Raw genomic sequence first — 12228 nt, 5'->3', positions numbered from 1 at the left:
TCTGACAGTTGTAGGCACGGGGCCCTTTTAGCATTCAGGGTTATGTAACCTCATGGAATTTCAGAGGGAAGGCAGCAAAACCCTTCTGGAACTGTCAGCACCCTCTGAAATGCCCTGCAGTTCCTTGAGGGCCTTGCATAGACTCCTGATCATCTTCTTCCCATCCAGCTCAGTGGTGGAATTTAATTTGCTTCTCATTGCAGGGACTTGAGAGTGCCAGGCCAAGGGGGAGTGGGTTCCCAGTGCCAGAGGGCAGGGATGGGTGGGATACTGGGGAGGAATTCCTGCCTGAGAGCCTGGCAGGGGATTCCCAGAGCAGCTGGGGCTGCCCCTGCATCCCTGGCAGTGTCCCAGGCCAGGCTGGACATTGAGGCTTGGAGCAGCCTGGGACAGTGGGAATGGAATGAGATGATCTTTAAGGTCCCTTCGAGCCCAAACCATTATAATATTCTATGAAATTAAAGTATTTTGTGTCGTCCCAGCCAGATTTGGGCTCAGCACTGGCTCCTGGGATTAAACTTTCCTCTCCTGCGAGGACAGAAATGTGTTTTCCCCAAAAAGCTGGGTGTGAGGAGCCTGTGGGGGCTCAGCAGGCTGGAGGAAGCTCTGCCAAGCCCAGCAGCTTTGCCCAGGGCAGGGAAAGCAGACTGTGCCCAGCTGGGCTGGAGCTGCCCAGGGCTGGACACTGCACAGCCTCTCTGGCCAACCTGCCCCGTGTCCAGTCCCCTCAGAATTCAGTTTTCAGTGGAATTTCAGTGGAATTGCTGCCCTTCACTTTGACAGGAGCAAAGGGAGGCAGTAACCAGCTCTGACAGCTCTGCTCTGGGTGAGCTGTGCTCCATCAGGGCTGCCAGCTCAGTGATTTAGACATTCATTAAATGCAAAAACTTCTTGGAATCTTGAGCTCTTATTCCCTTGGATAAAAATGCACAGCTCCCTTTGGGTGGCTGGGTGACATCTTTTCCCATGTAGCTCCTGTCTGTGCTTATCCCTTAGATTTGGGATTAGTGAAGCTTGTCTGCAAAACTCACTCACAGGGATTTTCAGACCTTTCACTCTGAACTGAGCTAGACAATATTTTATTTTACAAAATGATGAGACTGATCATAAAGCATTGAGGGGGTATTCCTGCAGGATACTCCATGTTTACTCCAAAGCCAGCAGGCACAGAGAGCCTGAGCTTCTTGGGGAGGTACCCTGTGACCTTTCAGGGGAAACTTTTGCCTCGCTTACCCTAAATAATGTCTGGAAATAATGTTGTGGGCAAGGGAAGGAGACCCTGGAATGTCTTGGCTGCCTGTTGGGGTTTTTACCTGATGTTCCAGGTGAATCCCATCCTGTACAACACCACTGGGCAGCAGATTGAAGGGGTGTGTGCCTGAAAATCAGACAGGACATGCAGGCAAGGTTCTCATAAATCCCTCAAGTGGGAATCAGAAGCTGCTCCTGGTAATAAATGCCCTGAGCACAGGCACCAAGTGCTCCCAAAACAGCCTAAATCTTGTGTGGAACCCCTACAGCATCCAGTGTGGAGATGGAAAGGCTCCAGGGACACTTTGGACTCTAAAAGGGCTCCAGGAGAGCTGGAGAGGGACCTGGGACAAGGGATGGAGGGACAGGACACAGGGATGGATGGGAGACTGGGAATTGGGAATGCCTGGCTGGGATGGAATTCCCAGAGCAGCTGTGGCTGCCCTGGATCCCTGGCAGTGCCCAAGGCCAGGCTGGACATTGGGGCTTGGAGCACCTGGGACAGTGGGAGGTGTCCCTGCCATGGCAGGGGTGACACTGGAGGGGCTCTGAGGTTCCTTCCAGCCCAGACCATTCCATGACTGATTCTGAAGCTCCTTTTTGAGGCTGCAGATCCCACACCTGCAGAGGGGGATGTGAATTGATTGGCATGGCTGATAAAACTGCTGCTCTTTGGGGACTCCAGCAAGGCCAACTGTGCCTCCCCATGCCAGGGTGATCTGGGCAAATTCCCTTTGGGATCCTCTGCAGGAATGGAGCTCCCAGGCCTCCCTCTCCCTGTGTTCCCTGCTGGCTGCTGGCAGGGCCCTCTCCTGGCTGCTCACTCAGTAATTTTGAAGCTCCTTAACCCCGAGCTGGAGGTCTGGCCAGTGACCTGCCAAGATTAGCATCTCCTGCAGGGAAAAGGCTTTAGAGGGTAATCCTGTGCTCAGAGAGCCCTGGCTGGACATTCCCTGGGGTGTCCTGTGTGCCAGCAGCTCCAGGAGCGGGTCCTGCCCCAGCTCCCAGCCTGGGCACAGGGGTGGGTGGCCACGGGGGCACTTCTGGCTGGATTAGCTGTGAATTGGGTGCTGTGACCGAGCTGACCTGTGCAGAGAGATGATCAAACAAACAATTCCACGCTGTCAGCAGCCCTGCTAAATGTTCCGCCCTCATCCTGCCCTGGGAGCAGTGCACAGAAGGTGCTTCTTGCATGGGATCCTTGTTTTTCCTCTCAGAAGCAAGTTTGCTTTGTAAGTATGTTGTTAATGGTCTTTTTTCCTTTAAGCAAGACTTTGTAAGCTCTAATCCTACATTGGTTTATATTATCAGGGCTCGTAACCGGATTTTCAGCTATCAGCCAGCTTTAATACTTGCTAAAATTGCTTTACAGGTCTGTGGGATCTGTCAGATTTGCATTTTGTGTGGAGTGCATTATCTGCTGCCATGCACATCCACGGGCACTGGCAGCACTGGGCCTTGGAGGAGTTTGGCTTCTCCTTTGTGTTGTTTTGTGATGTTTGTTGGTAGATCAGATGTTTGTTGGTGTCTGGGGAGCCTGGGTGTGGAACTGAAAAATCCTCTTTTCCCAGTCCTTGGGAAATCTGAGATCACATTTTGTGTTCCAGGTTTGATAAGGGGAAACTGAATATTGGGATGGGGTGGGGATGACAGATAAGCTGGAAGTGTCCACGGTAAGGCACATAACTTGGGAAACATTGTGGGAATAGCAGAGGGGGTTTGCTGGTGGTGGCTGTGCTGCAGAAATCTTTGCTGTGCTGGCCTGGCAGGGGCAGCTGGGTCCTGGCTGGCCCAGGGAAGGGATGGCTGCTCCAGCCTTGTCCCTGTGGCTGGCCCTGCTCTGCTCTCCCTGCTCCAGAGCTGCCTGCATCCCTCCTTGCACCGGCATTCCTGCTGGGAAGCACTGCCTGCTTTGGGTTTTTCATTTGCATCTGTTGTGAAAATATTGTGTGAAGAATATTCCAGTCTTGGGTTTGGATTTGGAAGGATTTGGCAGAGGCAGCTCCCAACTGCTCCTGATGCAGCTTGCAGCCGGCTCTGGGGTTTTGCTGCAGCTCAGGGCTTGCAAACACTGGCGGAGTTTTGCTCAACTTGGTTCCATCTGATGGCAAATGGAAATATTTCCTGTCCCAATTCCTTTTGTCTCCTGCTGCTCCCTCCTTCTCCAGCCCCGGGTGTGGTTCCCCTCTGTATTGAAAGGCATGAGCACAACCTGGTACTAAACCCCCTCAAAGTGAAGGGGTTTATTCAGGTTTACCTTTCTGACCCTAATTTTATGTTCTTCCCTGTGAAATCTTTCATCATGGCAATATGCCAATATATTTTTAGTGCTAACAAATTGATTTGTTTCAAATATTCAGAGTTCAAGCAGTGGGTGCTCTCCATCAGCCTCAGTGTGGGTCCAGCCCAGCACTCTGTTAATGTCATAATATCATCATATCATCTTTGAGGAAGTTTTGGAATGTTTTAACTGCTCCCAGGCTCTTCCTCACACTGTCAAGGACTTTTAGTGTCTTCTGTTTTTTTTTTTTGCCTTAAATAGTTTTATAGACACACGAATGACAGGCTCCTGTCTAGAGGAATTTACAGTGGAATCTAATTAAATCCCTTGCTGTTCTGTACCACAAATAATGGTAAATAATAATAATGTCTCTTGACACATTGCAGTGGCACTTTGTCTCCAAAGCACTTTGCAAAGCTAAATGAAATAGTACCAAAATTATGTTATATTCTCAAATAAAATATTAATAAAATACTTTTCTCCTGAATAATCAGGCTTTGAGCTGCTGCAGGCTCGGGCAGCGTTGCCCAGGCTGGGTTTGGTTTTCAATGGGACACACGGTGGGTTGTTGTCCCCCGTGTCCCCCTGTCCTTTGTCAGCGGAGGCAGAGGTGGTGTCACCCTGCCTGGGAGCTGCTGAGTGCCCTGCTGCAGTCAGCCATGGCAAATGGAGCCACTGAGCAGAATGAGAGCTCTGGCAGCAAAGCAGCGTGCCCGTGCCAGGCCCTGCTGCTGGGGGCTGCACAGGAGGGGCAGCAGCTCCAGAGGTGCCCGGGGATGGATGGGATTGGGGCAGGGCTGCAGGGGATGGATGGGATGGATGAATCAGGGTTCTCCTGGAGACAAGAGGTGGGAGTGTTGTGATCCCTGAAATTCCCCTTTCATTCCCAGCCTGGCTTTCCCAGTGTGTGTAAGTGTAAAAATCCATTTTATTTGTGTTTCCTTGGACCAGCATCTCTCTAGGATCTGTCCTGCCCCTGGCAGCTCCTGCTGGGGACACCCAGGTGGGAATGTTGGGACAGGGGCAGGTGGAGCTCCCGTCCTGCTCCTGCCCAGGGTGGCAATGGGGACACGGTGCCAGCACCTCCGTGTCACTCCATGTGACTCTCAGAGGGATCCAAACCCTGGGAAGCTCCTGCCTGGCCTGGGAACGGAGACACAAAGGGGACACACTGGGGATGTCACACACGGGGAGTGTCACACACAGTGTCACACACAATGTCAGACACACAGTGAGTGTCACATAGCGCAGGCTCACAGGGCCACACCCCTGACTGGAAGTAATATTTACATTAATTGTATTAGTCATTACAAAAATGCATTTTTATATATATATATATATATATATATATATATATATATATATATATGTGTGTGTGTGTGTGTGTGTGTGTATAAATAAAAATATGTATAGAATAATATAAAATACATCATTTACATATATTTATATAAATAGAAGTATTATATAGTATACATTATATAAGATAATGTAATATATAATATAAACCACATGAAAATATATGAACTATACATGATAAAATATATATTATAATATGTAGAATGATGTGCATGGAAACATGCAAAATATATTATGAAGTACCTATAATGTATATATAATATATTATATATAAAATGTATATGCTGTATATTTATATATTACATTTATTTATAACATACATAACATAAATTATCTAATAGATTATATTATTATAGAAATGTATTATAATTCTAATGATTGCTTTAATTATTAATTATTTAAATAATTATTAACTATATATATTATTGATTTTGTTATTAATTAGAAGTAATATTTAATATTTACCCAAATTAGAGATTTGGACATGTTTCAAACTCCAAGGAATTTCTTCCTGCTCCTCTAAACCCAGACTGTCTGAGCAAATTATTGAACACACCTGATGATTTGTACTGGTGACCTTTCCTTGTTTTATGATGTAAAACAAACCCCGAGCCCCACAAAAGCAATTTTTCATCTTATTCTCTCTCAATAACTTTATTGTTGTTGTTATCATCATCATTATCATCATCATCATTATTAATAAAAACACAGCTGAGTCTCTGCCCACCTTGCTGTGTGAGCTCTCAGCCCACCTGACCCCTCCAGGTTGTTGTTTTACAGACCAGGGTCATGTTTTTAATGAATTCTTCCCTTCTGGTCCTTCTGTGCCTTAACATTAGGTTGTTTTTAGTAACTACAGTTTTACACTGAATTAAGGGTTATATCCAGAGTTATTTTGTGATGAATTTCATCTCCTGAGCTCCAGGCTTGCAGGTATTGTCAGCCTAAGTGAAGGTAAAAATATTAAAAGCATGAAGAGGTGTATTGGCAGAGAGCAGAGGATGTTGTATGGGGGATGAGAGGAGTCCCTGTAAATATTTCTGTTTCTTTCCAGAAGAAACTGGAACCAGTTAAAAAACTCTAATGTTGTCCTCAGAAGAGTTGACAAATTCAGGCGTCCTTAAAACAGAAATATAGCTAAAAGTCATTAGTCTGGGTATTAATTTTGAACCTTTCCACTGAGTTTGTCCTGTTTAAAGCCTCAGGACTTATGGTTTTGTTCTTTTTGTACAACTGGGGGCTTTGGACCAGGACAGCACTTCCGTGTGAGTCTGTTCTTGATCTTACATGTGCATCAGGACACAGAAATGCCCATTATTCTGAGTCTTGTATTTGAAGAGCTGGATCAAACCAGTCAAAAATGAATATTATGGGCTCTGGTTTGGCTGCCAGTCCCTGTTACCTGGGGATGTCACACCCAAATGTCACATAGTGCAGTAATCCATTTTAAATATTTCAATGTTTGGCTTTTGACTGGGTCATTTCCTTCTCCCATGTCAGTATTCCCAGGAGAAATCATGGATGAGAAGATGTCCTACAAAGAGTTCCTGGATCGCAACGACACCTGGTCAGCAGAGGAGAGGGACCTGTGCTTCAAGCCCATGGACATGGCTGGTAGGATGGCTCAGGAGCTGGAGCACCCTGATTTCAGCAGCTGGGGGACCTCATGGGCTGCAGGCTCCATCTCTGAGGGGTTCCTGTTCCCCTCATGGGCTGCAGGTTCTGTCCCTGAGGGGCTCCTGCATCCCTCAATCATGGACTGCAGGTTCCATCCTTGAGGGGCTCCTGCTCCCCTCATGGCATCCCCGAGGGGCTCCTGCTCCCTTCATGGACTGCAGGCCCTATCCCTGAGGGGCTCCTGCTCCCCTCATAGGCTGCAGGCCCTATCCCTGAGGGGCTCCTGCTCCCTTCATGGACTGCAGGCTCCATCCCTGATGGGCTCCTGCTTCCCTCATGGACTGCAGGCCCTATCCCTGAGGGGCTCCTGCTCCCCTCATAGGCTGCAGGCTCCATTCCTGAGGGGCTCCTGCTCCCTTCATGGACTGCAGGCTCCATCCCTGATGGGCTCCTGCTTCCCTCATGGACTGCAGGCCCTATCCCTGAGGGGCTCCTGCTCCCCTCATAGGCTGCAGGCTCCATTCCTGAGGGGCTCCTGCTCCCTTCATGGACTGCAGGCTCCATCCCTGATGGGCTCCTGCTTCCCTCATGGACTGCAGGCCCTATCCCTGAGGGGCTCCTGCTCCCCTCATAGGCTGCAGGCCCTATCCCTGAGGGGCTCCTGCTCCCTTCATGGACTGCAGGCTCCATCCCTGATGGGCTCCTGCTTCCCTCATGGACTGCAGGCCCTATCCCTGAGGGGCTCCTGCTCCCCTCATAGGCTGCAGGCTCCATTCCTGAGGGGCTCCTGCTCCCTTCATGGACTGCAGGCTCCATCCCTGATGGGCTCCTGCTTCCCTCATGGACTGCAGGCCCTATCCCTGAGGGGCTCCTGCTCCCCTCATGGACTGCAGGCCCTATCCCTGAGGGGCTCCTGCTCCCTTCATGGACTGCAGGCTCCATCCCTGATGGGCTCCTGCTTCCCTCATGGACTGCAGGCTCCATCCCTGAGGGGCTCCTGCTCCCCTCATAGGCTGCAGGCTCCATTCCTGAGAGGGCTCCTGCTCCCCTCATGGCATCCCTGAGGGGCTCCTGCTCCCCTCAATTACGGCCTGCAGGCTCCATTCCTGAGGGAACTTCTGTTCCCCTCATGGCCTACAGGCTCGATCCCTGAGGGGGTCCTGCTCCCCTCGTGGACTGCAGGCTCCATCTCTGAGGGGCTCCTCCTCCTGTCATGGACTCCCTGAGGGGCTCCTGCTCCCCTCATGGGCTGCAGGCTCCATCTCTGAGGGGCTCCTGTTCCCCTCATGCCATCCCTGAGGAGCTCCTGCTCCCCTCACGATCTGCAGGCTCCATTCCTGAGGGGCTCCTGCTCCCCTCATGGCATCCCTGAGGGGCTCCTGCTCCCCTCATGGCCTGCAGGCTCCATCCCTGAGGGGCTCCTGCTCCCCTCATGGCCTGCAGGCTCCATCCCTGAGGGGCTCCTGCTCCCCTCATGGCCTGCAGGCTCCATCCCTGAGGGGCTCCTGCTCCCCTCATGGCCTTTGGCAGCCCCTGGACTCCCTGTGAGTTGGTTTTTGGTTTTGGGCCCAGCCCTGCTCAGGGGATCCCTCCTGGGGATGGGGTGAGGGCATGGGGTGACTCCTCCGTGGTCACGGCCAACATGGTGTGTGGATGTGGCCGTGCTGCAGGGCAGGGAGGCTCCAGGAGGATCAGGACAGGCTGGATCCACGGCTGAGGGCCAGGTCCTGCCCTCAGGGCACTGTCACCCCATGGGATCTCCAGGCTGGGCACCGGGGCTGATGACAACAGCTGGACACAAGCCCAGGGCAGGGATTGTCCCCTGTGCTGGCCCTGCTGAGGGACCCCCTGGAATCCTGGGGGCAGCTCTGGGCCCTTCCAGTAGGAGAGCCCTGGAGGGGCTGGAGAGAGTCCAGGAAATGGAGCTGGGCAGGGGCTGCAGAATCCCTGAGGAGCTGGAAGGGGCTGCAGAATCCCTGAGGGAGCTGGGCAGGGGCTGCAGAATCCCTGAGGGAGCTGGGCAGGGGCTGCAGAATCCCTGAGGGAGCTGGGCAGGGGCTGCAGAATCCCTGAGGAGCTGGGCAGGGGCTGCAGAATCCCTGAGGGAGCTGGGCAGGGGCTGCAGAATCCCTGAGGGAGCTGGGCAGGGGCTGCAGAATCCCTGAGGGAGCTGGGCAGGGGCTGCAGAATCCCTGAGGAGCTGGGCAGGGGCTGCAGAATCCCTGAGGGAGCCGGGCAGGGGCTGCAGAATCCCTGAGGGAGCCGGGCAGGGGCTGCAGAATCCCTGAGGAGCTGGGCAGGGGCTGCAGAATCCCTGAGGGAGCTGGGAAGGGGCTGCAGAATCCCTGAGGGAGCCGGGCAGGGGCTGCAGAATCCCTGAGGGAGCTGGCAGGGGCTGCAGAATCCCTGAGGGAGCTGGGCAGGGGCTGGAGAATCCCTGAGGAGCTGGGCAGGGGCTGCAGAATCCCTGAGGGAGCTGGGCAGGGGCTGCAGAATCCCTGAGGGAGCCGGGCAGGGGCTGCAGAATCCCTGAGGGAGCTGGAAGGGGCTGGAGAATCCCTGAGGAGCTGGGCAGGGGCTGCAGAATCCCTGAGGAGCTGGGCAGGGGCTGCAGAATCCCTGAGGGAGCTGGGCAGGGGCTGCAGAATCCCTGAGGAGCTGGGCAGGGGCTGCAGAATCCCTGAGGAGCTGGGCAGGGGCTCAGCTGGAGCAAAGGAGGCTCAGGGGCCCTTGTGGCTCTGCAGAGCTCCTGCCAGGAGGGCACAGCCAGGGGGATTTGGGATCTTATCCCAGGGAACAGGGACAGGAGCAGAAGGAATGTCCCCAGGCTGGGCCAGGGCAGGCTCTGGGTGGATATTGGGAAAATTCCTGCACTAAAGAGAGGTTCAGTGTTGGCAGGGGCTGCCCAGGGCAGTGCTGAGTCCCTATCCCTGGAATTGTTCAAAGCCTGAGCAGACACAGCATTTTGTGATGTATTTTGGGGGTATTTGGTCAAAAGTTGGAGTTGATTGTCTTGGAACTCTTTTCCAGCCCTAATAATTCTGGGGTTCTATGCCCAGAGCAGGTTTTGGGGGACTCCCACAGCTGAGCTGCTGTGAGCACTGTGGGTTTCAGTGCAGACCCCCCCAGATGTGTCCCTCTGAGCTGCAGTGTCCCCAGGCAGTGCCTGTCCCTGTGTCACATCCTGCCCTGCAGTGGGGCTGTCCCACACCTCTGCAGCTGCTGACACTGCTGAGCATGAGCTGCACCCAGCCCTGCACATTGATACACTTTCACCCAGCAGCTTCCCCTCAATATTCTCCTTTCCCCCCTCATTTTTTGAAATGAAATTGCTTGCTGGCTCCAGGAGCGCGTAAGAAATGTGGGTCCTGCCCAGATTATCCCAGGCAATCAACCTGGGAAGATACAGGATGGAACTTCTTATTTTTAATATATTTTTGAGTACTGTAGGCCTGCTTAGGGCATGATTTTCTTACTGACTGTGAAGAACTGTTGTATTTTTACAAGGATAAGAAATGATTAATGGAAGAACTGGAAGAGCCACAGCTTTCTTGGGTTTTCCCTCCTGTTGCTTAGTGGGTGCAGGAATGGGACATTGGTGTTGTTCTGCTCAAGAGCCAGATGTCAAATTTGTTAATTAGGAACAATTTACATACCTGGCCTGGCACCCAGTGTTCTTTTGGCCTGAATAATAGGAATATTTTAGTTTATTTGTTGCATGAAACCACATTTCTTTAGGTTTTATGTCCTTGGAGTGTCTTGCACACCTCTGCAGGGATCACATAAAGTTCAGGATCAAAGTGTCCCCTGTGTTGCTCTTCCAGTTGGATATAAATGAGATTCTGCTTAGAGCTCCTATAATGGAGCAGAGATCAGACTCAGAGAAATAATTTGATTTATTCAATATTGGTGTGCCCACCCTTTGGAAAATGGGAGGATGATTTCCCTCCCAAGGAGAGGATTCTCTGGCCAGTGGTACAAAGGATCCCCTGACCAGTATCCCTGTAATTCCTTGTTCCTTGGGAAGAAAGAGGGGAAATTTCAGCTCTCCCACTCCTCCCTTATTCCCTCTGGAGCAGAGGTGGGTTGGCCCAGAGATCTGAGCTGCCCATTTCTTCCACATCATTCAACTGCTGGGCAAAGAGGGAACATCAGCAGAATCTCTTCTAGTTTTAAATTGTTTCAGTCATGCTCTTTTTTTTTTTCCCTTGTTTTTTGGGGTTGGTTCTTTAACTGGAAAGAAAGCAGTTGTTCAAACCTGGCAGTATTGTTGTAAACAGCTCAAAATCAAAATATTCTGCATGTTGCTCCGAGGCAAGATGTTGTCTTGGCATCTCAAATAATCTGACAGGTTTATGAAGGAATTTGCTCAGCTCACCTGATCTTGACATCCCAGCCCACTGTGGGCATGGGAGCAGCTCAGGGCTCTCAGCCCTGCAGGGAGCACTTCTGGCATGAGAATGAGCCCCAGCCCTGAACCAAATCCCCCTGAGCTGGCTTTAACTGGAGGAAATCTGAGTGTCTGGAAATAGGGTGCTCACCTGGAGAGGAGAAGCTCCAGGGAGAGCTCAGAGCCCCTGGCAGGGCCTGGAGGGGCTCCAGGAGAGCTGGAGAGGGACTGGGGACAAGGCATGGAGGGACAGGACACAGGGAATGGCTCCCACTGCCAGACGGAGCCATTCAAAGCCCACCCAGTGCCACCCCTGCCATGGCAGGGACACCTCCCACTGTCCCAGGCTGCTCCAAGCCCTGTGCCCCCTGGCCTGGGACACTGCCAGGGGTGGGACAGTCTGCCTGGGACACTGGGGGATGTTTCAATTTCCCAGTAATTTGGTTAAAATACCAGTCCATCAGCCCAGTTCATACTGGGGTGCAGCTCATGGCTGGGAGAGCTCAGGGATCCCACACCTTTCCCTGCTCTGGGCTGGGCTGAGCTGAGCCCAGCCCTTGTTCCTGACTCAGATTCATGGGCTGTGTCCATCAGGGCAAGTGGTTCCTCCTGGAGGGGAGGGCACACTTTCTCCAGGAGCAGTCATGATCCACTTTCCCCAAAAATCAGCCTGAGCTACTGAGGGTGTGAATTCTAATTGGGAAGGGGTTTGCTCCAAAAGCAGCCTTTCCTTGGAAGTGCAGCGTTGGGACCTGCTGCATCTCCTTCCTCTTGTTCCAGTGGTGCTCCTGAGTGGTGTCCCTGTCCCCTGAGTGGTGTCCCTGTCACCCCGAGTGGTGTCCCTGTCACCCCTGAGTGGTGTCCCTGTCACCCTGAGGGTGTCCCTGTCACCCTGAGTGGTGTCCCTGTCCCTGAGTGGTGTCCCTGTCCCTGAGTGGTGTCCCTGCCTGTTGTGTCTCTGCCAGACCCCTTCAGCATGCACGGAGGGGAGAACCTGCCCGAGCTGTCCTTCCCCACGGACATGAAGAGCGCGCCGCTGTTCCCGGGCCACGCTGACGCTGCCAGGGACATCCTGGGTGAGCTCCCCTGCACAGCCCTCCCCAGCTGCCAGCTGGGCACTCGGCTCTCCTGTCTGTCTTGTGCTGGAAATTCAGGTTGACGTTGGAACTCCACGGTGTTGGTTGAAGGTTCATTCTCATGTACTGAAACTTCAGGTTTGATGTTGGAACCCGTTTCTACCTTTCTTAGTAGGAAGGTAGAATTAAAATACATTCTAAGAGTTAATTGGGCAAACTAGTTTTAAAAGGCCTTGAACTTGTGTGTCGTGTGATTT

The 12228-nt window shown here is 52.2% G+C and overlaps 1 protein-coding gene across 1 annotated transcript in view; it reads left to right on the top strand.

Annotated features, from left to right (window-relative positions):
* Positions 1-12228, top strand: part of LOC128935226 (microtubule-associated protein 4-like) — a 109428-nt gene that overhangs the window by 84703 nt on the left and 12497 nt on the right. The window contains exons 4-5 of the mRNA XM_054273373.1: positions 6389-6502; positions 11861-11971. Coding sequence (XP_054129348.1) covers positions 6389-6502; positions 11861-11971 — 225 coding nt within the window. The remainder of the gene's footprint in view (positions 1-6388; positions 6503-11860; positions 11972-12228) is intronic.

The sequence above is a fragment of the Melozone crissalis genome, unplaced genomic scaffold (assembly GCF_028551555.1).
Source record: "Melozone crissalis strain CALT ecotype California unplaced genomic scaffold, PUWL_Pcris_2 ptg000016l_1, whole genome shotgun sequence".
In the NCBI taxonomy this organism is placed as follows: domain Eukaryota; kingdom Metazoa; phylum Chordata; class Aves; order Passeriformes; family Passerellidae; genus Melozone; species Melozone crissalis.
This window is presented reverse-complemented; position numbering and strand designations above follow the sequence as displayed.